The 26,812-nt window shown below is 42.7% G+C and overlaps 2 protein-coding genes and 1 long non-coding RNA gene across 6 annotated transcripts; all 3 read left to right on the forward strand.

Annotated features, from left to right (window-relative positions):
- Window positions 1–496: 496 nt before the first annotated feature.
- On the forward strand, window positions 497–13,101 carry LOC121185524 (zinc fingers and homeoboxes protein 1-like). Its single transcript, XM_041043739.1, has 8 exons — window positions 497–938; window positions 3,016–3,336; window positions 3,481–3,944; window positions 4,334–4,543; window positions 4,736–4,951; window positions 5,559–5,723; window positions 5,831–7,066; window positions 7,839–13,101. The coding sequence occupies exons 2-8, from the start codon at window positions 3,135–3,137 to the stop codon at window positions 8,127–8,129; spliced, it is 2,784 nt and encodes a 927-aa protein (XP_040899673.1). The 5' UTR covers window positions 497–938; window positions 3,016–3,134; the 3' UTR covers window positions 8,130–13,101.
- Window positions 13,102–14,268: 1,167 nt separating this feature from the next.
- On the forward strand, window positions 14,269–17,641 carry LOC121186127 (fucolectin-1-like). 4 transcript variants are annotated; one of them, XM_041044773.1, is made up of 6 exons: window positions 14,269–14,341; window positions 14,533–14,571; window positions 14,804–14,830; window positions 14,962–15,253; window positions 15,521–15,663; window positions 16,081–17,641. In XM_041044773.1, the coding sequence occupies exons 2-6, from the start codon at window positions 14,538–14,540 to the stop codon at window positions 16,440–16,442; spliced, it is 858 nt and encodes a 285-aa protein (XP_040900707.1). In that variant the 5' UTR covers window positions 14,269–14,341; window positions 14,533–14,537; the 3' UTR covers window positions 16,443–17,641. The 4 variants fall into 4 exon arrangements, with proteins under 4 accessions (XP_040900707.1, XP_040900708.1, XP_040900706.1 ...); XM_041044774.1 differs by lacking the exon at window positions 14,804–14,830 and having other exon boundaries at window positions 14,302–14,341; window positions 15,050–15,253; XM_041044772.1 differs by lacking the exons at window positions 14,269–14,341; window positions 14,533–14,571 and having other exon boundaries at window positions 14,581–14,830; window positions 16,081–16,444; window positions 16,679–17,641.
- Window positions 17,642–25,259: 7,618 nt separating this feature from the next.
- LOC121186495 lies at window positions 25,260–25,686 on the forward strand. Its single transcript, XR_005894480.1, has 3 exons — window positions 25,260–25,396; window positions 25,503–25,539; window positions 25,653–25,686. It is a non-coding gene; the product is annotated as an uncharacterized LOC121186495 (long non-coding RNA).
- The last annotated feature ends 1,126 nt before the right edge of the window (window positions 25,687–26,812 follow it).

A 26,812-nucleotide genomic window follows, 5' to 3' on the forward strand; every position in this document is an offset into this window, starting at 1 on the left:
GTGGTAGCAGGATAATGCAAACAAATTCTACTCTGTTAATAAATAAGGAGGCGTTTGCTCGGCGGCTTATCATAAACATGGTGCCTATTTTTTTTAAAAACTGCGGAAATGGTTGAAATAATCATGAGAAAATTAGATTAGCAACTCGAGACGGGATCAGGTGTAACGCTACTGAAAGAAAACTTTGCAGTGTCAGTGTTGTCCTCAAGTACCTTCTCCTGCTGCCCTGACGGGTCATGTAAGGACATTTTGGCAGACAGCCGAGTCGGGAGGCGAGAGTGATTACGGCTCTCTTTACACGGTGCTTAATATTCTGTTTATTTAGGATGGGTGCATAGCTGAGCCCACCTCATAACGACCGCATTACAGCGGTGAAACATTGCACTTTTTTATTTATTTTTTTTTGCCAAAGTTTCCAAAAATTTTTAGAGCACCGAGAGTCGCCGGGGAATGACGTCAGTACGTATCACATTGAATGATGACGCCGTTTGATCATTAAAAAATCTGCCGTTAAAAATATCAGAGAATTAGGTCAGCAAACTCACACCGCACCGACCGCCACAGTATGAATGCAACTACCGCGCGTTTAACGATATAACTTTTACAAATACGCGCCCTGGGTGCGAAATAACCTGCTCCGACGAGGAGAGAGATGTCCGGTGTTTCCAGCATCTGCAGACGCGAGCCGTAGCCGTTAGACCGGTCCGTCTGTCTGTCTGCCGCCCTCCGCTGGGCTTGGGAGACCCGCGAGCCCGAATAACGTTAACGCTACTGTGGTCCCGGCCACGCTTGGGCTGAATGGTTAGCCCGGGGAAAGAGAGACGCCGACAGACACCGCCAAGCAGGACCCGAGGGCTGCTCTGCCGAGACCCAGGAAATCATTCCTCGCCTCGTCTCGACAGCCTGGTCGCAACACTATGCACATTTCAGTAGTTCCAGTAAGTTTACCGCCAGACGTGATCGATAAAAATGACTGGTCCGGCTAACACTGGCTAGTTGGCCCACCTCATATTCGTGCTAGATGCTGTTGGGCTAAGTTACACGTCCTTGTATGTTCATTTATCGCTTCAACATTATTTAAATAATAACGAATATGCTAGCTCACACCTCCAAAATGATTGTGCTGCTATCTGTTATTGCCCATGATCCCATTATGGCAGGGCAGCATAGCACACTGCACATACTTATTATTATTATTATTATTATTATTATTATTATTATTATTATTATTATTTCCAGCATCATAATCTAATACACAGACTTTTACTCTAGTGTGTTACAAGTGAACATTTGCACCTTTGTTGTAGCACCTGTGTCATAGTGAATGACCTGCTTGTAAATTAGGCAGCAGCCATCAAGTTAAACTAAGTGATAACCATTAACACAAGGACATAGACACAAAATGAAATCAAATATTTGTTGTCACCAGGCTGTGTCATTTTTTTTTTAAAGCATGATTTAGGTGTTAGATGGGTGTAACTTCAGTTATTTTGGTGTTGCTTTAATATCGTCCCTACTAACATTGCTGGAATAACCTGCTAGTTCACTGTGTACAATGCTCCTGGGCCCAGGTTTGCTTTTGTGGTCATTTTTGATTTATAAAGATTTATGTAGGAAGATGCATGGTGTATGCATTGTGGCAACGGAAATAATGAAGGTATAACTAGATTTTGGCAGAGGATACCTCAACAAGACGAGGCTTGAACATGAAGGCCCTTATTATGTCAGCTTATATTGTGCTTTAGTCCTGCACATTCCCAAACAAATTACCACAAACCAGTTAACACACAGTGAGCCTTTTTAAACCTGGTTGGTCAGTCAGCCTGGACTATCTGAGTTTTTGTCTTGTGGTTTTAAAGCTTTTGTAATTTTAGGGATCCAGCTGATAAGCCTTTTTATTATAGATGAATGTATGGTTTGTTCATTAAAATTCCCAAAACCAAAGGTTTCATCTTATTAAAGCTTGCTGTGTCTTTGGATAAAATAACAATGATATAAAACAGAAGAGGAGCAAGAAAGCATATATGCATATATGAGAAGCTGGGACCAGCAAATGTTTGGTGTTTTGGCTCAACAGATGAACCAAAAGATTGATCAATTAGTAGCTGAACAGTCTTCTGTCAGGTGATGAATTAATTGTATTGCAGGACCACTAATGTTAATGTATTACATATCATTTTGCATTCATTTTCCATATCTTGCTGTCCATATTGATACTTGAAAAAAATCTTAGCGTTATCTTGACCTTAATCTCAACTTTATTGCCCATTTACCTGTATAATCAGCACAATGTAAATTTGTATTTATCACAGACTTTGGTGATACTACAAATCTCATTACACTTACATTATTACACTGTTAAATCTGTTTACAGTCCCACATGAATCATGTTGTTAGTCATCATGCTGAATGAAGTGCACCTCATGCAATCAAGTCTCACTGTTCACAGTACAGTGTCAGCTACAAAAACCCCATGCGTTATAACCGTTGTTATTATGACAGTTTAATTGTGAAATATTGTGATTTTTTTAGAAGACACATGAAACAATTTGTTGGGTTTTAGGTTCATTCTTTAAATATTTAAAATGTACAATTTTTACAGAATTTCAGAAATTGCTTGCATATGAATATATGTATTGTGGAGCTCCAGATCATGGTTAAATGTAGGACTGCAACTTGCTGCATCTTTCACTTGTGATAAATCTGTTGGTTATTTTTTTTTAAGTATTTGTTTAGTTTCATAAATGTGAAAAACACTGGCAAAAGCTTGTCTTAAATCACAACAGCTTAAAGAATATTCCTTTGTCTAAGTAAAGATATTCAGGGAGCAGAAAGAACAAACTACTCCTTAGTTGTGAATCTGCTTTTTTATAAGACTCATAACACTGAAGGAGCCTTTTAAGGCAAATCACCAATGGCTATCTATGAAAGAATTGTTAATGTATGTGCACTTTACTCTTTTTGAGACAAATTCTGTGTATGACCTGTGTATATCTGTTTTGTTTCCTCCCCCAGAAATAAATAATTCAGTGACTCTAACATGTGACCACAACCACCTAAGACATGTGAGCCTCAACATTTTTGCCACAGATCTTCTTTACCCTGAGTAGAAGTAAACAGAGTTTGGTTTGACAATGTCGAGCCGCCGGAAATCGACCACGCCTTGCATGGTGCTGCCCTCTGATGTGGTGGAGCAGGAAGAGGTGGAAGAGAAAACAGAAAGGACAAAGGAGGAAGATGTGGAGGAGGACAAGGTGAAGGAGGGAGCAGAGGAGGAGCCATCTGCAGAGGAGCTAGGTCAGGCTGTAGTGGTTGTCCCCACACCACCAGATACAGGTACTGTTCTCCCTTATGTAGATGACAGCAGCACTTTACAAGCCTGAATATATGCTAATTTGTACATAAAGGCATTGCAAATCTGAATGAATGGGAAAGACACGGGCAATATTTGTCACAATGAATGCATTATTCTTATTATAGATGAGCCCAGTGTCTCTACTGTAGAAGACAGTGAAGTACTTGAGCCCTCACTGAAGCGCAGTGCTACAAACCCTCCTGAGGATCTGAGCAGCGACCAGCCAACCCAGGAACAACAGTGTGATATGCCCGACGAGGGAGGAGCAGACCCTGCATCCGTTGCTGCCATATCTCTCAGTAAGACACCCATCATGAGAATGAAGACCAAATCTGAACCCAAGAGGATCGCTGTGTCCCTGAAATCAGCGGACGAGGCAGTGGACAGTTTTGGAGGAGGTGGCGAGGGAGAGGTGGGAGGAGAGCAGGAGCCCATCGAAGCTCCTCTGGGGCCGATGACACCTGTGGAGATGCTGCTGCACGACTCCATGAAGCTGGGAGGAGGCGGTTTGCTTGTCAGCCCGCCCTCAGAGCAGCAGAGGAAATCATCCATTTTAAACCCCACAGTTCTGCCTGCTGGTCTGGCACAGGTAGAGCGTATTTGATTATCCAAAGGTTTAGTGAACTCATTTCAACAATATGGGTGTGGGAATGCTCCATTTAGACCCATATGTGAAAAATAAATAAAAATAAATGCGTGTTTTCTGACTCAGCAGCAATCTGCACCGCTAAAAGCTGCTGGTAGGTTTTGGATAATGGGCGGTCATAATGCTAAATATCCCCAACAGGGATGTTAGATGTCAGTTTCCTCTACAGAACAGCAGCTCTGCAGCTGATAGATATCCACTGTCTTCTACGGAGACACTTTGGGAGGACAGCAGCTTGCCTAACAGGGCATGAGCAGTCAGCTCGACCTTTGCCACTTTATAGCATTAGCCGTCTCAGTGTTTCTCATCTCATTTCTCCTTGGTTATCCTAGGTGCTGTCGGCTTTCCAGACCCAGCAGAGTGCAGCAGCAGCAGCAGCTCAGCCTCAGCTACTGATTCCCCTCAGCAGCATCCCCTCCTACAGTGCAGCTATGGACACCAACCCTCTGCTGGGCAGCACTTACAAGAAGTTTCCGTACCCCTCCATGGCTGAGATCAGCAGCCTGGCAGCACAGACACAGTTCACAGAGGAGCAGATCAAGGTAGATGGAAGTGTCAGTCAGATAGTCAGTCACCTCCTCTGACAAAGGATGTTGTGTTTTCAACCCTGTCTGTGAGATATATCAGAAACCTACAAGTAGAGGCTTAGTCTCTGTATTTTATTAGATTAAAAAGTCACCTCAGTTTTCATTTTGAATTTTAATGGCGAATAAATGTAGTTTATCTCCACCCAGGTGTGGTTCTCAGCTCAGCGGCTGAAGCACGGTGTCAGCTGGACTCCTGAGGAAGTGGAGGAGGCCAGGAGGAAACAGTTTAACGGCACGGTGCACACAGTGCCTCAGACCATCACTGTCATACCCGCTCACCAGCTCTCAGCTGCTGCCAACGGCCTGCAGTCCATTCTTCAGACCTGCCAGATAGTGGGCCAGCCTGGCCTGGTGTTCACACAGGTAGGTAAGGAAAGAAAACATGCCATATCTACCAAGAGTCAGCTTTGACCTGCCTTGCCTCGAGGCCAGTCACTGTAAAACTGGTAAGACTCTGACGTGCTGTTGTTGCCTGCTGTCATGACTTGACTTAACTAAAGTAAACTTGATGACCATATAATTGTCCCACAGACCTGGGTTTTGCTGTGAAACAATATCTATGTCATCAATATCATCTTACACACACACACACACACACACAAACTGTTGCCATGCCACCACACATTACGCTGAATATATATTGTATCTCGTGAACCAAGATCTTTTATCAGATAAATGCAGAGTGAATAGATGGATTGTTACACTCCATTTGCTCTGTGGAGACTGACATCTTTTTCACTTAGCTGGCACTTGGCTTGTGGTGGATCTGGTCTCTGGCCAGACTCATAGTTTACAAATTAGAAGAAAGAGGAAATGTAATCTTACCAAAAAAAAAAAAAGCATAGGTCCAGTGACCTGAACCAGTTTTAGGGACCTTTCTGTAAAGTAAATTGTTAAACAACAAATACATCTCAGTCCAGCAGTATATCTCATCCTCACATTGTGTGTGTGCCTGTCTGACTCTGTGTAGGTCGGCCCCGGGGGGAACCTTCCAGTGACCAGTCCCATCACCCTGACAGTGGCAGGGCTGCCCAGTCAGTCCCAGAGCTCCAGCAGAGTTTCCTGCCAGCCCATCCCAACAAACAGTGAGCTGAAGCGGGCTACCACTGTCCAACCTCCCTCCCTTTCTCCACAGGTGGAGACAACACTTAAAGCTGGCTTTCAGGCAAATACTTGTTTGTTCTTGTGCTGTCATTGTTGTAGTAACACTTTGTTATATAACCTTCTCCTCCTCTCTCTAAGGAGAACTCGGCCCTCAGCGCTGACACATTCAGTATGCGGCCTAAGAAGTCCAAAGAGCAGCTGGCAGAGCTGAAAGCCAGCTACCTGAAAAACCACTTTGTCACTGATGCCGAAATCGCCCGGCTGATGAAGCTCACCAACCTGACGAAGGGAGAGATCAAGAAATGGTTCAGTGACACCCGGTACAACCAGCGCAACTCCAAGAACAGCCATGTCATTGTTTTTCACGATGGAGGAGGCAGAGGAGGTGGAAGCTGTAGTGGCAGTGCTAGCACCACCATTGTTATTGACTCGAGCGATGAGAACCCCACGTCTCCCCATCCTCCCTGCACACCTCCTGTGAAGGAGAAGGAGACACGGCCCAAAACGTGGAACCCGTTCCCAGACTTTACCCTGCAGAAGTTTAAGGAGAAGACACCGGAGCAGCTGGTGGTGCTGGAGGAGAGTTTTGAGAAGAGCAGCACCCCATCTGATGAAGAACTGAGCCGCCTGAGGACAGAGACTAAACTGACGAGGAGGGAGATTGACGCCTGGTTCACTGAGAGACGAAAAATGCCAGCTGTCAGTACCTCCTCCCCGGATTCTTCAGAGGGAGGGAAGATGGAAACAGACGGAGCAAAAGCGGGAGAAAGAGGAGGAACAGTAGGAGCATCCTCCTCTTCTCCTTCTGCCTCCTCATCTCGTAAAGGTAGTCAGACTCCTCCTGGAGGTCGCAGTAAGCAGCTGCCCACCACCAGCAGCAGCAGCAGCAAGAAAGACATGAAAGATAAAAGTAAAAAATCTCCAGAGCAGCTCCACATTCTGAAAAGTGCCTTTGTGAGGACCCAGTGGCCCACACCAGAGGAGTACGACCAGCTGGCGGAAGAGAGCGGACTTCCTCGGTCCTACATTGTCAGCTGGTTCGGGGACTCTCGGTACTCCTGGAAGAACGGAAACCTGAAATGGTTCTTTCAGTACCAAAGTGGCAATGTGGAGGGGGTGAACGTCGGAGGAGGCAATAAAATAGGAAGCAGCGGTCGAAAAAGACGTGGACGAAATCGTGGTTGGGGTCGGTCCCGAACCAGGAAGCAGCCGAGAAGGTCTGCCTCATCCAGCACAGATATCGACAGACCTCCCCCAGCAAAGAAATTCAAGAGTGGGAGGGAGATCCTGAAGGAGTACTACCTGAAGTACCGCTTCCTCAATGAGCAAGACCTGGATGAGCTTGTTACCAAGACCAACATGAGCTACGAACAGGTACTTAAAAATTATGGATGTCAGAAAACTGAGGCATGTTTCCTGTTACAGTCAACTTCTCACCTGTCAACCAGGGCCCCGTCCCCTGAAAGCTTCTTAATGCTAAGATGATAGTAAATCCACCTTGAGCTTAAGGTGTTTCCCAGTGACACTGTAATTTAAATGTTTTTGTCATAACTTGTTTGTCAAGTGATACTTTGATGCAAAGTGAGGGATGATTTGAAATTTGAAAACATAACTAAATAAACAACACATGTACACAATGGTGCGGCAGCAAAATCACCAAGTGTTTGGTCTCTTAAACTGACTTCCACCCAGTACTATGAAGAGCAGCAAGCTTAAAACTGAATTATTTTATTATGTAGCCTTACAGGCGGTCAGATAAGCCACGCTACTTTTAAGTGTGTTCATCATCATTCTTTGAAGACGTTTTTAATTTCTTCATTTGATTGTTGTAGGGAAATGGGACCGTAGCCAGCATTTTAGAAATACTGAGGTCATGAGTGCAAACCCTAGCAGAACTCCAACCACCCACCCATCATGAAATGTTTGTATTTAATAATATTAAACTTGATTTCTTTAATCAAATCTCAATATCTTTAGTCTAAATATGAATTGCTCCTGCGTAACAGCAGAATGTAAACTTGTCTTCCTGTTATTAGAACAGCCGCAATCCCAGAAACATCACAGATGACATGACCTTGGTGTCCTCAATAATAGTGACAGCCCTGCCGCCATCGTGCAGTTAACATGTTTCTCTCTCCTTGAAAAGGTGAGGGAGTGGTTTGCCGAGGTCCAGCGACGCTCGGAAATGGGGTCAGATCCCTTCCAGGAGCCGGCTCCTGGGAGGGCGGCGGACGGAGACAAAGGGGGAGAGCTGGAGGGAGAGGCGACGCAGGGAGAGGCGTCCACGGCCACCGAAGACCAGCCCGGCGCTGGGATGGGAGACGAAGATGATGATGACGAAGAAGATGAGGAGGATGACGCCGACGATACTGATGACAGTGAGGTTTGGGAACCGTCACGTAGTGTCAGGAAATCCTTGTCGGTTTCTGAAGACTAATGATTGTGGAAAGCATGGTGAAACATTACAGAATGTTACAGGAGGAGTACAGGGACGATCAATGCTGGAGGACAGTTAGCTGAACCAAGTCTTTTTGCCACTGATTTGCTTGTGTACACATTTGCAATGACAATTAACTGTTTTTTCAAACTGTTTCTGAACCATGTCTACATGAGACTAACAGATGGACTGTTAACTTTAGCTCACTCTCTCGTTTCCTATCTTATTAATTGTAGGTAATGTATCAGTTTAGACAATAATCATGGTAAAGAAGGAGTTTTTAGCAAACCCTACAAATCTGTGGCACAGCAAGCTTTGATAAAGCTTAGAAAACAGCATTTACACAATATTTTGTCAGAAAGGATACCATGAAGTGCAACCTTCAAGCTGAGCTGAGGATGAGAACTAAGAAGAAATAGTTGCCCAAAAAAAGATGGTATATGCAGGTACGTCCATACATCCTTCTTTAGAAGTAGCTGATGAATACTGATTGTTGTAAATGAGAAAGCTTCTGAAGAACTGAGAGATTTAATGTCCACCATGCTCCTTGTTAAATTTGCACTCCTTGCTTGCTTAAATGAAGCCATTAAGGGAGATTTATTTACACATTTATGCTGCATTTCCTTGAGAAGGAGTTTGTTATGCTGTTGCGAGCACAGGCCTAAAGTTCAGACTTCAATCTCCAGTGTTATGAATGTTTCACCCACGGTCCCAAACTAACTGCACACAGAAAAAAAAAAAAGACTTGTGTTTACAAAGGTGCTTAAAAACATATCGCAACTAGATGTCACCGCTGAGCAATGCCCCCCACTGAAGCTAGCATACATAAATTAATGGAATTGCTCGGTTTTACATGTTACAGTACCTGTTTTTATAGCACCTGTGAAGATCACAGCATAGACCAGGTTGTTTGAGCTGACATTACTGGAATCAGGTATTTATCTCTCTGGGATAAAGGCCTAACATGATAGAGGAAAAGTACCTTAAAGCTGAATGAATGCCAATGCCATGATGCTTTTAAATGACGCAGGATGTCTGCTCAAGTCTTCCCTTTATAGAGGCTCATTGTTGGAAAAAAAAAAGTCCACAGTAAGTGTTTAATATGCACTGCTTTTAATGTTTTTAAACAAACTTTTCACCTTTTGATAGAACTCATCCTGTGCTATTATAAACTTCTTAAAGGAAGTTATGTAGATTCAGACAGTATAAGGCTTTTGTGCCAAAGTTGAATGTGTTGTCTCATAAGCAGTGAGCTACAGTTTGAAGCAGAGGCACAGTTTGTGAACTAAGTAATGGCCACTGTGAGGCAGACATCTGGATCCTCTGGAAAAACAAAAATATTTTGCTGCAGCATTTCACTTAGAGTTTGCTCGTCGTGGGCTTCTGGTGGATTGAGTGAATGGACTGAATTTTTAAGGTGGGGATGCAGTTTTCCCCAAACTATGTAACTGTAAGCACCAGCTGCTGCTCCAGTGTGAATTCAAAATACATCAATCCACAAGTTACCACCTTGACAAAACTGCTGTCACCACCAAATCACCGACACCTTGCCTTTGAGTTGGGGCTCATGTCAAAAACCAGGCCTGTGAATCATTTTAGGTCCTGGCCCGTACTTTAAGAAACGCTGTTATTTAACGTAACAACAACAATAATAATAATAATAATAACAGTATTTCAAATAATAATTTGACTCCAGTCTGCACTGAAGAGAAAAACGTGAAGCACCTAAACTAAACTTTTAAAAAAAATGCACTTTGTCCACCTGTGTTCACAGTGGACTAAATCCTGATTAGGCACCTTAATCTCTTATTATACCATGAAATGGCTCTGAGAGACCAAATCTGTTTTGTATGACTAGGAACTGAACCAGTATTTTGCCTTTTTTTTATCCTTAGTGTGTTTTCAAGGGGAGGAATATTATCCACTTTTCTAATAATATGTGTTGTTTCATATTTGGGTGTTTATATGGCTAAAAAAAAACCTAGTAGAACAATCACCTACCACTTTCTTTTGCTAAATTGCACAACTTTAGCCCATTTTTAAATCATTTCTCCTTTTGAAAATGCACATTGTATATGTTGTTGTGTTTTGTACTGTTGCTTTAAATCATGGGAATTGTCTCCCACCTCTCCTTCTCTGCCCCCACACGCCCCCGTCTTGCTCTTTACCACTCTTGTCCACTCCTCTTTTATAAAACAAATGCCTAGATTTCATATGCACTTCCCAAGACATGTATCTGTAAACGTTAGCAGTGTCCTGTTGGTTCTCTGTCTCATTAAATTGTCTACAACACATGTAGACAGACTGACAGACATCTTCAAAAGACTGAACCCATTCAGAAAAAAAAAAAAAAAAAAAGACTCTTGGAAAAAAAATTCACTTTCTCTCATGGAGGGAATCGTGATGCCTGAAGAAACAGCACAGCATTCCCTTTGTGGTGGGAAGTCTACCAAATAACGCTCCTCTTTTCTTCACTCTGTACTGCATTAAGAAGACAGGACAATAGACTGAAAACTGTCTCTACTACAGTTCTTCACTGATAGGGGAGAGACTCTGATGAAGCTTTGCCGATAAACCTATGTGCCTACATGGCTCGAATACTTGTTTGAACAGAATTTCACCGACTCTCGAACAAAAGATGGCGAGAGAAATTGTGAGAATTTGCTTTGGGAATCAGAAATTGTTGGGTGTTTTTCAAAGGAGGGTTGTTCAAACTGAGGTGTGATGCATGACCGAGCTCTGCTTTCTGCTGACGCTAAAAGATGCCTAGACACTGATCTGAAGTTGACTTTGGAAACTTCTGTTGTAAGTCCTTAAACGAATACCTTGGTGATCCGAATTTTATTGTGTTTTGTTGCCAAGCACTTGTCACACTACACTTGTCACCAAGCACTTGGCACCTTTAGCTACATAAAATGCATTTTAATGAGTATCTTTGAAACTAGCGCTGACTGATAGCGCCAAGATAGCTAGTTTATAGCAACTGAGTGAGAGCTGAAACCATTTTTTTCCTGTAATGTGGCAAGTGCCTGGCTATGAAAAATAACAAATTCAAAATGTCAAGGTATACCTTTTGTCTAATACTGCATGCAATAACCAAGACGAACAACTTCTCATTTTGTACATACAGTATTTTGGGTTGGTATACTTGGAACTGTAGAAGCCTAATCTGGGATTACCACTTTGTGTAGCTTTAATAATACGAGTTACTTTTTCATTTCCGATTTGGACCATGGACCTGTTTTCTTTTAAAAATTGTTTTTTTTTTTTTTTTTTTTTTTCAGTCTTTGACTCTACTCGCAGTTCGCAACATGTTAAGATCCTTTGCTATTTGGCAGCCATTTTATGCCTACTAATAATAATAAGTAATTATTTGAATCCTTGTTCATCAAGGAAAAAATACTACAAAATGACTGTCCACACTTAGCTTGTTTTAGTCCACAGGTTAGGCTTAATCCTGTATCCAGGTATCCAGCCCACAGTCTTTTACAGTGTGCTCTTTCTTTACTATAGTCAGTCTGTTTTGAATGGTTTTATATGTTTCTATCTATGAAAACTGTGTCATTACAACTCTGTCCAGACATCAGTGGATTGCTTGTTAACCGGCTCATACAATACGTACAACAGAGTAGTGCTTTTGAAATAGAATCTGTTTAAGAGTTCATCCCGTGTTGCCTGAGTGGCTTTTTGGTACTTTGGTTGCAAAAAAAAAAAAATATATATATATATATAGAATCAGAACTCAACAGAAAAGACGTGCACTTAGTTAAAGGAACTGGAAATCTGAAATCTGAACTGAAATCTTTTTTGCTTGCCAAAAAACGTGAGGCTCAGCTGTTTTATAGGGATATCTTAAATAGAACAGAAAAAAAGCAGCACATAAGTTAAAGCTCTGGAGGGAACTTTCCATCTTTTGGAGAAAAAACAAACAACAAAACAAATCTGAAAAACTAGATATGAAGTCAGGATCCCCCGACCTCTGCTGCACAGATTTCTTCTATCTCTTTATTCAATTTTTTCTGCTCACATACTGTAACAACATTTTGCCACATTGGCAGGTAATATTACCTCCATATCAGGTGAATAATAAGAGAATTAGTAGAAACAGAGCCAGCTCTTCTACAGTGTAACCCTGTATTCAGTAAATCACGTTTTCAAATATTTTCCCCAGGCCTGTTCAGGTGCTGTGTCTCTTCTGTGAGTTGTGATTTTATATGCTTCACTCATCATGTATCCCAGTTAACCTTGTGCAGTAGAGCTACAAGCTAACATTGTGATAGGAGTAGTTTACCTGCTGTCCGACTATGCTCATATGTCATATCTGTATCCTTCGCTATTCTTCTACTATAGTCCTCACTTGTTTTTCTGTATTTAGACAAGTAGTTGGTTGAATGTTTCTTACAGCAATCAGAGATTCAGATGTTTTCACGATATAGCAGCCAGCTTTTTGGTAAAAAAACAAAAACAAAAAAACAAAATTTTGTCAGAATTGTAATATACTGTACGTATAAATGGAGATTTTTTTTTTATTCACTTACAATGGAATTTTCACATTCTGGTTTTTCTGATCCAATTTTATTTTGCTGACAGTTTTTACCCCAAGTTATTGCTTCTAATGTGCGTGCTTTGCTTTTAACCGTAAACTGAACAGTCTTTTCCTTGTTCCTGCTTCAATACAACTCATATTTCCAGACCTGTTTACTGAGTGATGACAGTGATCTCTCAGCTCATGTACTGAGTGACGGTTGGTTCCGTAGACACAGATTCTGTTGGAAGAAAACAGTGGCCTAACTGTATCCTCTACCTTGATAAATGAGTGTGTGTTAACTTAAGGACAGCTAATATTTAGTCTGCCATTAAAAATTGTTGTCACCCCTGACTTTAACTGACATTTAGTCCCTTTTAGACCCTTTAAAAAAAAAAAACCCAAAAAACAAATAAGCTGTGACATCAGTCCCGTAAAAATCCACCATGAACTGGTGCACCTTATCTTATGTGGCGCACCTGATGGAGGAGTCTGAGAATGAAACTGACTTACTTGAGCTTAGACGTTTTGCAGGCGATGCAGGCAAAGATGATTCTTCTGTCTACAACGTTCATGACCAAACTCCTCAACTGAACAGTTCAACTTGTTGGTGTTTTACTGTGTCTACGGAAGTGACATTTCCACCTACACTAAGTTATTTCTACACTCTACCTACCTGTACATCTGCAGTGTGTTTCAAACCGAGAGTATCTGTCATAAACTTTGATTAAACACCGTATATATGTGCTATGGCCTTTACAGGCTTGGTTTAGAGAGCTACAACTTTCTTTGTGGCCCCTGCAGTCATCAACTTGAAGCTACCAGCTGTGAGGCAAACAATTTGTGCAATGTTGATTTTAAATCCTGGCTGTTATTGAGGCTCTGGCTTGATTTTTAGCTTGATTTAGAAAAGATTTATATTTTATACTTGTTTGAGGACAAAACCCAATAAATTTTGATCAAAAGATGTGTGCTTGTAAGCAGTATTCTGCGTGTTTTGCTTTGAATAAATGTGATGTGAAGAATTCTGGACTAAGTGCAGATGCAGAAAGTACTGCATAGTGTCCTATTAAAACACAGTAAGTCAGCCATTTGTTACCTCTGAGTTTTGGTGAGTCTTTGCAATTCATTTATCATCGCTGTATTAATTTTAGAGTATTTTAGAGTATTAGTAGAGTTTAAACAAAACCATCAGTGATGCAGTGCCATTCGTTGCAAATACACAGATGTTTTGATGTTTTGGCTTGTTTTCTTTTTTTTTTGCAGTCTGTGAAAGGTGCAGTTGTTGAAATACAACACAGACTGATAATCAAATTCTTCTGCCTCAGACCTTCAGGCAGAAGATAACAGTGCTTTTATCTAGGAACATGTGGAACAGATTTGTATATGAAAATAAATTGGACCCTCTCAACAGCTCTTCTGTAGAGAAAAATATTGAGAGGCAGAGATATTTGCATTTGGTGGAAATATGTAGGCAGAGCTTTGAATGTGACAGATGCAAATACTAGTCACGATGCAGCTTTGAATACTGAAATAATACCTGGACTCTGAGTGGCAACCCGGAAAGATGGCGTTGTTTGTGATTGGTGGATTTTAATGTAGGCAGCAATGAGAGAAGGGAGGTAAGTACAAGGACATCATTTTAAAATCAGCGTGAAGAGAGAAAAGAGCTGACAAGGTGAATGAGGTTAGTACAACCAAAGTTTAACATTTTTAAAGTGTCACAGATAGTCTTTTCTTAGGTGTAGGTAGATACCTGTGTGCAGTTTAAAAGAAATAGAAACCCTTACTTCTGCTCTCAGTTAAATGATGTGTGGTCATTGGTGCAGAACATTTAACCTGTCCCCAGTCAGCTGATGGTGCTTTTCTCCTCCACAGTAAAGATGCTGTGGAGTCTATTGCTCATCTCTCTGACTGGTAAGTAGCTCAAAAAAAGTGAAATAGTCCGTTGTGCATTGCTGTAACTTTCTCCATACTCCCCAGCGGAGAACAAATAATTTACTTGTACGTGTACTGTTGAATGAGTATTCTGTGCTGTCATATTGCCAAGAATTAATCATAACTGCCAGTAACTTCGACATGACTTTAAAAAAAATTGAAATGGGAACAGGAATTGTAATGCAATCCCCTGCCGTTTCACATTTCACAGCAAGTGTACGCTCCGACAATAACACAGGTAGGACTGATCGCATTTCTTTACACTAATGAGTGTAATTTCTCTCATGTAACATAAAAAAAGCATCATAGTATTTCTATGCTGAATATATAAGCAACATCGTGAACTGACGTTTTTTTTTCTGTTTTCAGTCACAGATTTAAGCAGGACAAATTTAACAAGCCTTACAGGTGACACATCTCAGTCGTCAAACTACACAGCTGATAATATCTCATATAGTGCTGACAGAGCTATCGATGAGAATGAGGCAACGTGCGCTCACACCTTGAAGGAGCCCAACTCGTGGTGGCAAATTGACCTGCTGGATGTTCACAGCATTTCCTGCATCTCTATTTACAACGTAATCCATCATAATACTGACCTAAAAAGTGCTAAGATCTACGTCGGGAACTCTCGTGAGAAAAACAGCACCAGCAATAAAATGTAATACTTTCATGTTACTTTGAATTGATTTATTTCACATTTTCAGAGATAGGTTTTACATGAGATGTGATTGTCCTCAGGGATTAGAGATGACAAATACGCTTGTAGAATAATTTCTGGGTATTAAAGACATTTCTCGTTTGCAGCTCCAGTGACAACAGAGACAGCTCTGTGGCTTGATTTCACAACGTTAAAAATAAATGTCACCTCAATGTCACTAAATGCCACTGTCCTCTAACTGTATGTTAATCTTTTTCTCTTTTCCAGAGTTAGAAATTTCACAGATTTCCAAACTGCCGTTCGTCTAAACTTTACTTTTGATAAAGTGAAGGGGCGTTACATCACTGTGTTCTCACCAGAGGACAAACATTTAGTTCTGTGTGACGTGAAGATCTACGGCATCAAAGAAGGTATGTTATAATGATCTCATCCACAAAATTAGGTGTTTATTGAGTGCAGTGCAAACATAAGAGTCAAGTGATTCTTGCAGGAAACTGACAGAATTTGGCACATGGGGTCATTTTTATGTTCAGTTGCAGACCAAAAGGTAGACAGGACCCATGTTGCACCTTTCTCTTTTTCTCAAATGTTCACTGTTTGAGAAATCTTGCCATCATTTCATCATCTTCCCAGCATTTTCTCTGATGCCATTATCAGAGAAAAGTTAAGTTTTTTTTTCTTCTAAAGTGGATGACTCCAGAGTGAAACATTTGTTGATTTTTAAAATGCTTATGTTTCCCCTAATTCTACTCAAAATTTAGTTTCACTTACAGGGACATTTTCACAGTACTGTTTGTTGGTTTGGTTGTTTTTTTTTTTTTTCCTAGAGCCACCTTTTAAACTGATCAAAGAGAAGAAGACATGGGCAGATGCCCTGTACCACTGCAGGGATCAACACTTGGATCTGGCTTCCATCCTTGATGAAGAGGCCCAGGACTGGGCTGAGGTGATGGCCATGGAGGCTGAAACTTCCTTTGTGTGGCTGGGCCTTCGCTACACCTGCACCCTGGAGTTCTGGTTCTGGGTCGAAGATCATCGCTTAGATTACGATCGATGGGAACCAAATGAAAAAAAAGAAGAGTGTAACATGAGTGGGGCCATGCACACGCAGGGGGGATATCACTGGTACAGCAAGTCTGACAATGAAACGTTTAATTTCATCTGTGCAGTGAAAAAGAAGACTGACTGAAGGTTTGGTTTTTCTCTGCTCATTCTTTTATTAAGACGTGTGGTAACGTGTATCTTTTGATATTTGAATTTTCCTTCAAACGCTGATATAAAAAAAAAATTAAAAAAGAGTCCTTATTTGATTTTCGTTTTAAACACAAAAAAACAAAATTGAAATACGAGGCATTTTATTTTTTTGTGGGTCTTAAGGGAGTCCTCGAAATTTAAAAATTACTTAGATTTTCTTTCTCTACTTAGCGTAACAAAATACAAAATCACGAAGAGGCAGAAATGGACCGTTTTCTCGTGTACACAGACCGGATGTTGTCATTGTTTTCTTCTTCTTTTATTTAATGGAGACCTGCTGCCTGCTACCGGCTGTAGGATTTTCGCCACCTACTGTTCTTTATTTATAATCATCTGGGCGATCGGTAGAATCCAGCGGCCAGGAAGAAGAAGAAGAAGGTAGCCTGGTTCCTGTCAGAGCGGTGTGCCCATCCACTTTACTTTCTTTTTTCTTTAAACTGTAAATGCTATTTTTTTGCACATTGTTCCTTACACTTGAATCACATGCACACTTCTGCACTTTACCCTTTTCTTTTTCTCCTGTTTGTGCTTGTGAGCTGCCTAACAAGTGAATTTCTCTGCTGTGGGATCAATTAAGTGCTATCTTATCTTATCTTATCTTATCTTATCTTATCTTATCTTATCTTATCTTATCTTATGTCAGTTACACTCTGTTGGGCAGGTTCACTTTCTCTGTCTGTGGCTTGTTGGCCCTTCTTGTCACCTATGTTTGATGTCTTTTAATGAGCTTTAATTTGTTTTGAACTCTTTATTATGTGTGTAAAAGTCCAAATAAACTCTGTTGTGTTACATCTTTTGATATTTCTTTACTGGGAAGGCCACAGGTGACACACACCTTTGAAAGAAATTCACTGTGGCCTGTTTGAAGTAGGGAACCTTTGGTAAACTTCATATTGCAACATGGTTATAATGACCATGTTGGAAGACAATTGACAGCAGATTCACTGTTTGACTTTGTTTGCTTTTGAACACACCTTATATGACATATATAGTTTGCATTATCCAGATTCAGACTGACCCACTGCATCATTGGTATTTATGGAAAAAAGCAGTTGTTCTGTTGGTTGTGTTGTTGTTCTGTAGTGCCTGAGAGCAAAGGGAAACCAAAGTCAGATTCCTTGTGTGTCTGCATAAATCTGGTCAATAAAACTGATTCTGATTGAAGTCTTTAATGCATAAAGCCATGGAGTCAGACTGAAAGTAAACCCCTGGCAATTTGTGATCATTTCAAACACCTGTTCTGTGTTGAGCCCCCTTCAGACGTTACTGCTGCTTTATGAGGGCAGTCACCGCAGGTCCCTCCTACCATCTAACCCATTAGTTCCGTCCAATCAGTGTCCAGTTTGAGCCGCGCCAAAAATCAGTCGCACCTGTTGCCCATACGCTAATCAAACCCATGTGACCGGGGAGGAGAGGGCTCAGCCAATAGCAGGGCAGAATTTTTCTGCAGGTGCGGGGAGACGCTGGCTCGAGTCTCCCGAGGAATACGGGAAGCGTCGGTAACGTTCTGCTTTGTCCAAGCTCTTTTTCTGGTAAGTGGAGCGAACTGAGCTCATTACCTGTAGACAGAGGAAGTCTGTGTGTTCGTGTGTTCATGTTTAACGGGTTATTTATTATTGTACTTTCTGGTGTACAGTGAAAGCTGTGGCTGAGAGCAGAGAGACGATTCAGGCCTAGTGGAGCAGGAACTTCGGCGTGAGCCCCAGACAGGTGGTTCACACAGAACGTTTAAAATGCAGAGCTTGAGTTGATTTGTGACCAGAGGCTAACATGTTTGATTATGTGCCGGGTTTCTGCAGGACGGACGAAGGGATCCAGCGGAGCAGCCGAGACCATCTGGGAGAAAGCAACGCGCTTGGCTTCGCTCATCGGCTCTACACTTATACGCGCGCGTGTGTGTGATCTGAGTGTTGGAGGTGCAGGCTTGTGTCTTCAGCTCGGTTGAGATGGACTTTGTAACCAGTATAGCCGCTTTGGAGTTTGGGACTGGCCAAGTGTTGGCAAGGCTTAGTTGTGGATGGATTCAGTGAGTGGAAGGCACGCGGGCCTTCTTAGATTTGGAGCGCGCGTTTGCTATTGCTGGGCCGTTGCGTCGGTGTTGTCGGTCTGTGGAAGCATGTGTGCAGTTGTGATCCGGACACAGCTGTGCATGTATGTGGAAGCCTGTGGGCAGATGGTGTTGGCAGCATGGGTTGAGTTGCGTTTCGTGTTGTCAGGCTTGATTGTGGGTAGTTGTAGGTGTGGATGGCCCTGGGGTCGGTTTAGGGTGTGTGTGTTCAGCAGTGTGGGTGAGGCCATGGCCAGTGAGGGCCCTCAGCTGCACCTTGAAGTGTTGCTGAATGTCTAAAATTCCAGGTTTAATATCCAAAGCACAGGCTTTGGATATTAAACCTGGAAGTGAGTGTGTGCATGCATGTGCCTTCTCTGCAGGAAGGATGAGCTGCTCCAGAGGATCATCAGAGGGTAAGAGAAAGCATGTAAGTCAGCATTGCTCAGTGTTTCTACATTTAAACATGTTTGTCTGTGTGTGTTTAGCAGGTAGCTGCATCTGGCTGAGTGGGACTCCAGCTCGGATGAAGCTGTGGCCAGTGTGGAGCTCAGGTACGCCCCCTGCTGCATGTGGAAGTGTTGTAAGAGGTTTTAACTTCCAGGGTTTGACTTGCCTAGCACCTATGGCTAATGCTGAGTGTGTTTCTTTGTGTGTTGTGCAGGATGGAGGAGCTGCTGATCCAGAGAACCATGAGGATGCATGTTGGCCAATACTGCTCAGTGTTTCTACACTGAAGGATTCATCTGTGTACACTCCCCAGCAACTGTGTGTGTACTGCATCTGAGTGGAAGACCTGGGGAGAAGAACCTCAAGGACTCATCAGTCACCGTGGTCACGTGACTGTAGGCCTGCTGAAGCAGGGATGGAACCACTGTCTCAACATTTCTGCTTCAAAAGATGGACACTGCGTCGAGCATAACATCAGTAGTTGTGCAGGATGGAGGAGCTGATCAAGAGGACCATGAGAAGATGCAACTTAGCCAATATTGCTCAACGTTTCTGCATTGAAGGACTCAGTTGTATCTTGTAGTTTGTTGTGGGTTGTTGTTGGTGTGTGTGTTTTCTTTTGTGTCCAGCAGGTGGCTGCATCTGGCTGAGTGGGGCTCCAGCTTGAATGAAGCTGTGGCCAATGTGGAGCTCAGGTAGCCCTTATGCACAATCTTAAAAAAAATTGAGTTTTGATCAGATTAGTATCCAAAGTCAGATTATTTGATTTTTTTTTTCTTTTTTTTTTGCTGCAGGTGGGTGGAGCTGATCCAGAGGACCCTTTGAGACCAGGTGCATGAAGGTCACATTCTACAGTGTATTTACCAGCATGCATGCATCCATGTCTGAGTGTGAGAATGTGTCTATTAAAATCAGAAAGAAGGAAGTTCCTGCTTTTGTCTTTAATGTGCTTCAGATGGGGCTTAGATCAATCCTTGGGGGGGGAGGGGGCACTGGGGTCTTTTTATTTTCAGGCTGTTGCATCAGTATGTGGAAGCACATTATGCACTTGTGATCCGGACGCAACTGTATATGTGTGGAAGCCTATCAGCAGATAGTGTTGGAAGCACAGGCTGTATTGTGTAGTTTAGTATTGTCAGGCTTAGTTGTGGGTATTTGGCACTATATGGATGGCACTGGGGTCTGTGTGGGTTTTGTGTGTGTGTGTGAGAGTCATAGTTGGTGCTTGATGTAGAAGAAAACTTAGGCATGCATTAATGTCTCCTTGTTTCTTTCTGTGTGCGGCTGGCTGAGTGGAGATCCAACTTTGAGGCCACGGGCAATGTGGAGCTCAGGTAAAGCCCCTGCTGCAGCTGGAAGTGAAGCAGAATATTACAAGTTCAGCCACTGACTTGATTAGTATCCAAAACCAATGTGATTGTGTTTTTCAGCAGGAGGGAGGAGCTGAGTGAGAGGACCATTTGAGACCAGGTGAGCAAGAGTCACATTGTAGTCTTTCTACACTTATGCATGCACTAATTTGTGTGTGTGAGTGAGAGCGTGTTCTAGGTGTATGTGGGGTGGAGCCAGTGAAGGTGCTGCTGGTGAGGATAGAGTGCCATCCTGTGGGAGTGAGGGACACACTGCAACTGTTGTGTGTTGTCAGAGATCTTTGTGGTAAGTGGATTAAAAAAAAAAAAAAATTAGAAAAGAAAGATCAAGGGCTGTTTCAAAGGTGTTTTGTGTGCTGATGCTTCCTGGTTGTGTTTCTCTTGCAGGATGGCAGAGCTTATTGGGAGGGTCATGAGAGACCAGGTGAGATGTTGCCTGTTGGTTAACATTGTTTAGTGTTTCTACAGATATGCATGCATTCATTTCTTTGTGTGTGTATGTGCTTTCTCTGCAGGATCCAACGGATCATCAGAGGGTAAGAGAAAGCATTTAAGTCAGCATTGCTCAGTGTTTCTACATTTAAACATGTTTGTCTGTGTGTGTTTAGCAGGTAGCTGCATCTGGCTGAGTGGGACTCCAGCTCGGATGAAGCTGTGGCCAGTGTGGAGCTCAGGTACGCCCCCTGCTGCATGTGGATGTGTTGTAAGAGGTTTTAACTTCCAGGGTTTGACTTGCCTAGCACCTATGGCTAATGCTGAGTGTGTTTCTTTGTGTGTTGTGCAGGATGGAGGAGCTGCTGATCCAGAGAACCATGAGGATGCATGTTGGCCAATACTGCTCAGTGTTTCTACACTGAAGGATTCATCTGTGTACACTCCCCAGCAACTGTGTGTGTACTGCATCTGAGTGGAAGACCTGGGGAGAAGAACCTCAAGGACTCATCAATCACCGTGGTCACGTGACTGTAGGCCTGCTGAAGCAGGGATGGAACCACTGTCTCAACATTTCTACTTCAAAAGATGGACACTGCATAGAGCATAACATCACTAGTTGTGCAGGATGGAGGAGCTGATCAAGAGGACCATGAGAAGATGCAACTTAGCCAATATTGCTCAACGTTTCTGCATTGAAGGACTCAGTTGTATCTTGTAGTTTGTTGTGTTGTGTGTTGTTGTGTTTTTTTTTTTGTTTGTTTTTTTGTGTGTGTGTGTTCTTTTGTGTCCAGCAGGTGGCTGCATCTGGCTGAGTGGGGCTTCAGCTTGGATGAAGCTGTGGCCAATGTGGAGCTCAGGTAGCCCTGTTGCACAATCTTAAAAAAAAAAATTGAGTTTTGATCAGATTAGTATCCAAAGTCAGATTATTTGATTTTTTTTTTCTTTTTTTTTGCTGCAGGTGGGTGGAGCTGATCCAGAGGACCCTTTGAGACCAGGTGCATGAAGGTCACATTCTACAGTGTATTTACCAGCATGCATGCATCCATGTCTGAGTGTGAGAATGTGTCTATTAAAATCAGAAAGAAGGAAGTTCCTGCTTTTGTCTTTAATGTGCTTCAGATGGGGCTTAGATCAATCCTTGGGGGGGAGGGGGCACTGGGGTCTTTTTATTTTCAGGCTGTTGCATCAGTATGTGGAAGCACATTATGCAGTTGTGATCCGGACACAACTGTATATGTGTGGAAGCCTATCAGCAGATAGTGTTGGAAGCACAGGCTGTATTGTGTAGTTTAGTGTTGTCAGGCTTAGTTGTGGGTATTTGACACTATATGGATGGCACTGGGGTCTGTGTGTGTGTGTGTGTGTGAGAGTCATAGTTGGTGCTTGATGTAGAAGAAAACTTAGGCATGCATTAATGTCTCCTTGTTTCTTTCTGTGTGCGGCTGGCTGAGTGGAGATCCAACTTTGAGGCCATGGGCAATGTGGAGCTCAGGTAAAGCCCCTGCTGCAGCTGGAAGTGAAGCAGAATATTACAAGTTCAGCCACTGACTTGATCAGTATCCAAAACCAATGTGATTGTGTTTTTCAGCAGGAGGGAGGAGCTGAGTGAGAGGACCATTTGAGACCAGGTGAGCAAGAGCCAACTGAAGTCTTTCTACACTTATGCATGCACTAATTTGTGTGTGTGAGTGAGAGCGTGTTCTAGGTGTATGTGGGGTGGAGCCAGTGAAGGTGCTGCTGGTGAGGATAGAGCGCCGTCGTGTGGCAGTGAGGGACACACTGGCTGTTGTGTGTTGTCAGAGATCTTTGTGGTAAGTGGATTTTAAAAAATAAATAAATAAATAAAATCAAGGGCTGTTTCAAAGGTGTTTTGTGTGCTGATGCTTCCTGTTTGTGTTTCTCTTGCAGGATGGCAGAGCTTATTGGGAGGGTCATGAGAGACCAGGTGAGATGTTGCCTGTTGGTTAACATTGTTTAGTGTTTCTACAGATATGCATGCATTCATTTCTTTGTGTGTGTGTGTATGCATGTGCCTTCTCTGCAGGAAGGATGAGCTGCTCCAGAGGATCATCAGAGGGTAAGAGAAAGCATGTAAGTCAGCATTGCTCAGTGTTTCTACATTTAAACATGTTTGTGTGTGTTTAGCAGGTAGCTGCATCTGGCTGAGTGGGACTCCAGCTCGGATGAAGCTGTGGCCAATGTGGAGTTCAGGTACGCCCCCTGCTGCATGTGGAAGTGTTGTAAGAGGTTTTAACTTCCAGGGTTTGACTTGCCTAGCACCTATGGCTAATGCTGAGTGTGTTTCTTTGTGTGTTGTGCAGGATGGAGGAGCTGCTGATCCAGAGAACCATGAGGATGCATGTTGGCCAATACTGCTCAGTGTTTCTACATTGAAGGGTTCATCTGTGTACACTCCCCAGCAACAGTGTGTGTACTGCATCTGAGTGGAAGACCTGGGGAGAAGAACCTCAAGGACTCATCAATCACCGTGGTCACGTGACTGTAGGCCTGCTGAAGCAGGGATGGAACCACTGTCTCTCAACATTTCTACTTCAAAAGATGGACACTGCATAGAGCATAACATCAGCAGGATGGAGGAGCTGATCAAGAGGACCATGAGAAGATGCATCTTAGCCAATATTGCTCAACGTTTCTGCATTGAAGGACTCAGTTGTATCTTGTAGTTTGTTGTGTGTTTTTTTTATTTTTTTGTTTATTTATTTATTTATTATTATTATTATTATTTTATTTATTTTATTTTTTTTTGTGTGTGTGTGTGTGCTTTTGTGTCCAGCAGGTGGCTGCATCTGGCTGAGTGGGGCTCCAGCTTGGATGAAGCTGTGGCCAATGTGGAGCTCAGGTAGCCCTGTTGCACAATCTTAAAAAAAAATTGAGTTTTGATCAGATTAGTATCCAAAGTCAGATTATTTGATTTTTTTTTTTTTCTTTTTTTTTTGCTGCAGGTGGGTGGAGCTGATCCAGAGGACCCTTTGAGACCAGGTGCATGAAGGCCACATTCTACAGTGTATTTACCAGCATGCATGCATCCATGTCTGAGTGTGAGAATGTGTCTATTAAAATCAGAAAGAAGGAAGTTCCTGCTTTTGTCTTTAATGTGCTTCAGATGGGGCTTAGATCAATCCTTGGGGGGGAGGGGGCACTGGGGTCTTTTTATTTTCAGGCTGTTGCATCAGTATGTGGAAGCACATTATGCAGTTGTGATCCGGACACAACTGTATATGTGTGGAAGCCTATCAGCAGATAGTGTTGGAAGCACAGGCTGTATTGTGTAGTTTAGTATTGTCAGGCTTAGTTGTGGGTATTTGTCACTATATGGATGGCACTGGGGTCTGTGTGTGTGTGTGTGAGAGTCATAGTTGGTGCTTGATGTAGAAGAAAACTTAGGCATGCATTAATGTCTCCTTGTTTCTTTCTGTGTGCGGCTGGCTGAGTGGAGATCCAACTTTGAGGCCATGGGCAATGTGGAGCTCAGGTAAAGCTCCTGCTGCAGCTGGAAGTTCAGCCATTGACTTGATCAGTATCCAAAACCAATGTGTTTGTGTTTTTCAGCAGGAGGGAGGAGCTGAGTGAGAGGACAATTTGAGACCAGGTGAGCAAGAGCCAACTGAAGTCTTTCTACACTTATGCATGCACTAATTTTTACTGTGTGTCTCTGTCTGTCTGTGTGTGTGTGTGAGAAATGTGTGAGTGAGAGAGTGTTGTATGTATGAGGGGTGGAGCCAGTGAAGGTGCTGCTGGTGAGGATAGAGCGCCATCGTGTGGGAGTGAGGGACACACTGGCTGTTGTGTGTTGTCAGAGATCTTTGTGGTAAGTGGATTTTAAAAAAAAAAAAAAAAAAAGAAAGAAAGAAAAGAAAGAATCAAGGGCTGTTTCGAAGGTGGTTTGTGTGCTGATGCTTCCTGTTTGTGTTTCTCTTGCAGGATGGCAGAGCTTATTTGGAGGGTCATGAGAGACCAGGTGAGATGTTCCCTGTTGGTTAACATTGTTTAGTGTTTCTACACATATGCATGCATTCATTTCTTTGTTTGTGTGTGTCTGAGCATGTGAGCGTTGGCAGTGCAGGCTTGTCTTCAACTCAGTTTAGATGGGCTTTGTTCTGTATCCAGGTGCATTGGAGTTTGGGTCTGGCTGAGTATTGTCAGGGTTTAGTTGTGGATGGTTTCAGTGTGTGTGAAAAGCATTGAGGTCAGTGTAGGTTTACAGCGTTTGTGTCAGTGTCGTCTGTAGGTGGAAGCATATATGCAGTTGTGATCCGGACACAACTGTGTATATGTGGAAGCCTATGGGCAGATAGTGTTTGAAGTGCAGGCTGAAGTGTGTAGCTGAGTGTTGTCAGGCTTAGTGTTGGTTATTTGTCAGTGTAGGTTTAGTGTGTGTGTTAGATGTAGTTTGCTCTTGATGTAGAGGCTGTCAATAGCTGTGTATTGTTGATGGAGCTGTGTGGCTCAGTGGTTAGGTGCTGTACTTGGGCCTGTAGGTGTGAGTCTGTGTGTGGCTGTGTTTAACAGGTTGATGAAGATTAGCATGAAGGTCCTGGAGAAGGTCACAGTCAAAGTGGAGCTCAGGTAGGCCTCCTGCTGCATGTGGAGGTTTTGCAAAGTGTTTAAAAATTCAAGGTTAGACTTTCTTTCTTCCTGTGGCTCATGTTTAGTTTTTTTGTGCGTTGTGCAGAATGGAGCAGCTGATCGAGAGGACCACGAGAGACAAGGTGAGAGCAAGCATGTTGGTCAACATGGCTCAGTCTTCGGGGGGGGGGGGGGGGGGTTAAACATTTCAGGGTTCGTTTGTGTCTCACTGTCTCCATTTTTGTGTTCAATTCAGGAAGTGTTGGATCAGAGGCAGTTGGTGTGTGTCCTGGGCCATGAAGAGGAACAATTGGAAAGAGCTTTGTCTCCTGTTGGGGTTGTGGAGGGTGTGTTTGCAAATAAATGCTTGATTTGTACCCAGTGGCACTTGTCTGTTTGTTGGCTGTGCTTATTTTGTGATGTACAAACTGATTTCAAGGCTGCATGGAGTTTGGAGAATGTGCCATGTTTAAACTTAGTGACTGGCTCCACACTTTAGGTTAACATTTCAACCTTAGGCTTAGGACTTTTAGTTAATTCTTTAAGTGGCTAGATTCATCTGTGAGGTCTGTCAGAGTGTAAATGTAGTTGTAATATTTTGAGTTGTAGTTAACAGACATTTTTAGACAAATAGTAAACATGCAGATGAAACAGCACAGGCTGTGCTGTGTGGATGCCAGATTCTCAGGCTTTAAACTGGGAGATGCACCACTTAGACTTGACAGTTTTACAAACTCTTGGTTTAAACAGACCAAACCTATGTTAGAGAGCTGTGTGCTTTGGCTGTTGACCTGTGATGTCTGGGTCCCATAGTGTAAGAGTTTAAACTGCGGGGTGTTGGATGCAATAGTATGATTTATGGGTAACTGTTCGGCTGTACCTCTTTGACTTTAGACATGAATCAGTAGATGTGTGTGTAATAGTTGGCTTTATATGTCAGACTTGTTTGGTATGACCACATGTATGTTAGAGTTTGGCACTGTGACTTTTAGACTGTGGTGTGTGGACACCAGGCTGAGTTTAAACCCAGATGTAATAGAGTGACAAATGTTGAGGGTTTTTACACGTGTCCATTAATGTCTCTCTCTTTCCAGGAGTATGTGGATGAGGACATATCCAGGGTGGAGCTCAGGTACGCCCCCTGCTGTATGTGGAAGTGTAGCAGAATGTTTAAAATAGGTTTGACTGTTTGTACCTGTATCTGATGTAGAGTGTTTGTCCTGTGCAGGATGGAGGAGCTGATCCAGAGGACCATGAGAAACAAGGTGAGAGCAAACATGTTGGTCAGTGTTTCTACACATATGCATGCATTAATTTCTTTCTGTGTGTGTGTGTGTGTCTGAGCGTGCGAGCGTTGGCAGTGCAGGCTTGTCTTCAACTCAGTTTAGATGGGCTTTGTTCTTTATCCAGGTGCAT

Source organism: Toxotes jaculatrix, chromosome 8 (assembly GCF_017976425.1).
Source record: "Toxotes jaculatrix isolate fToxJac2 chromosome 8, fToxJac2.pri, whole genome shotgun sequence".
Classification (NCBI taxonomy): domain Eukaryota; kingdom Metazoa; phylum Chordata; class Actinopteri; family Toxotidae; genus Toxotes; species Toxotes jaculatrix.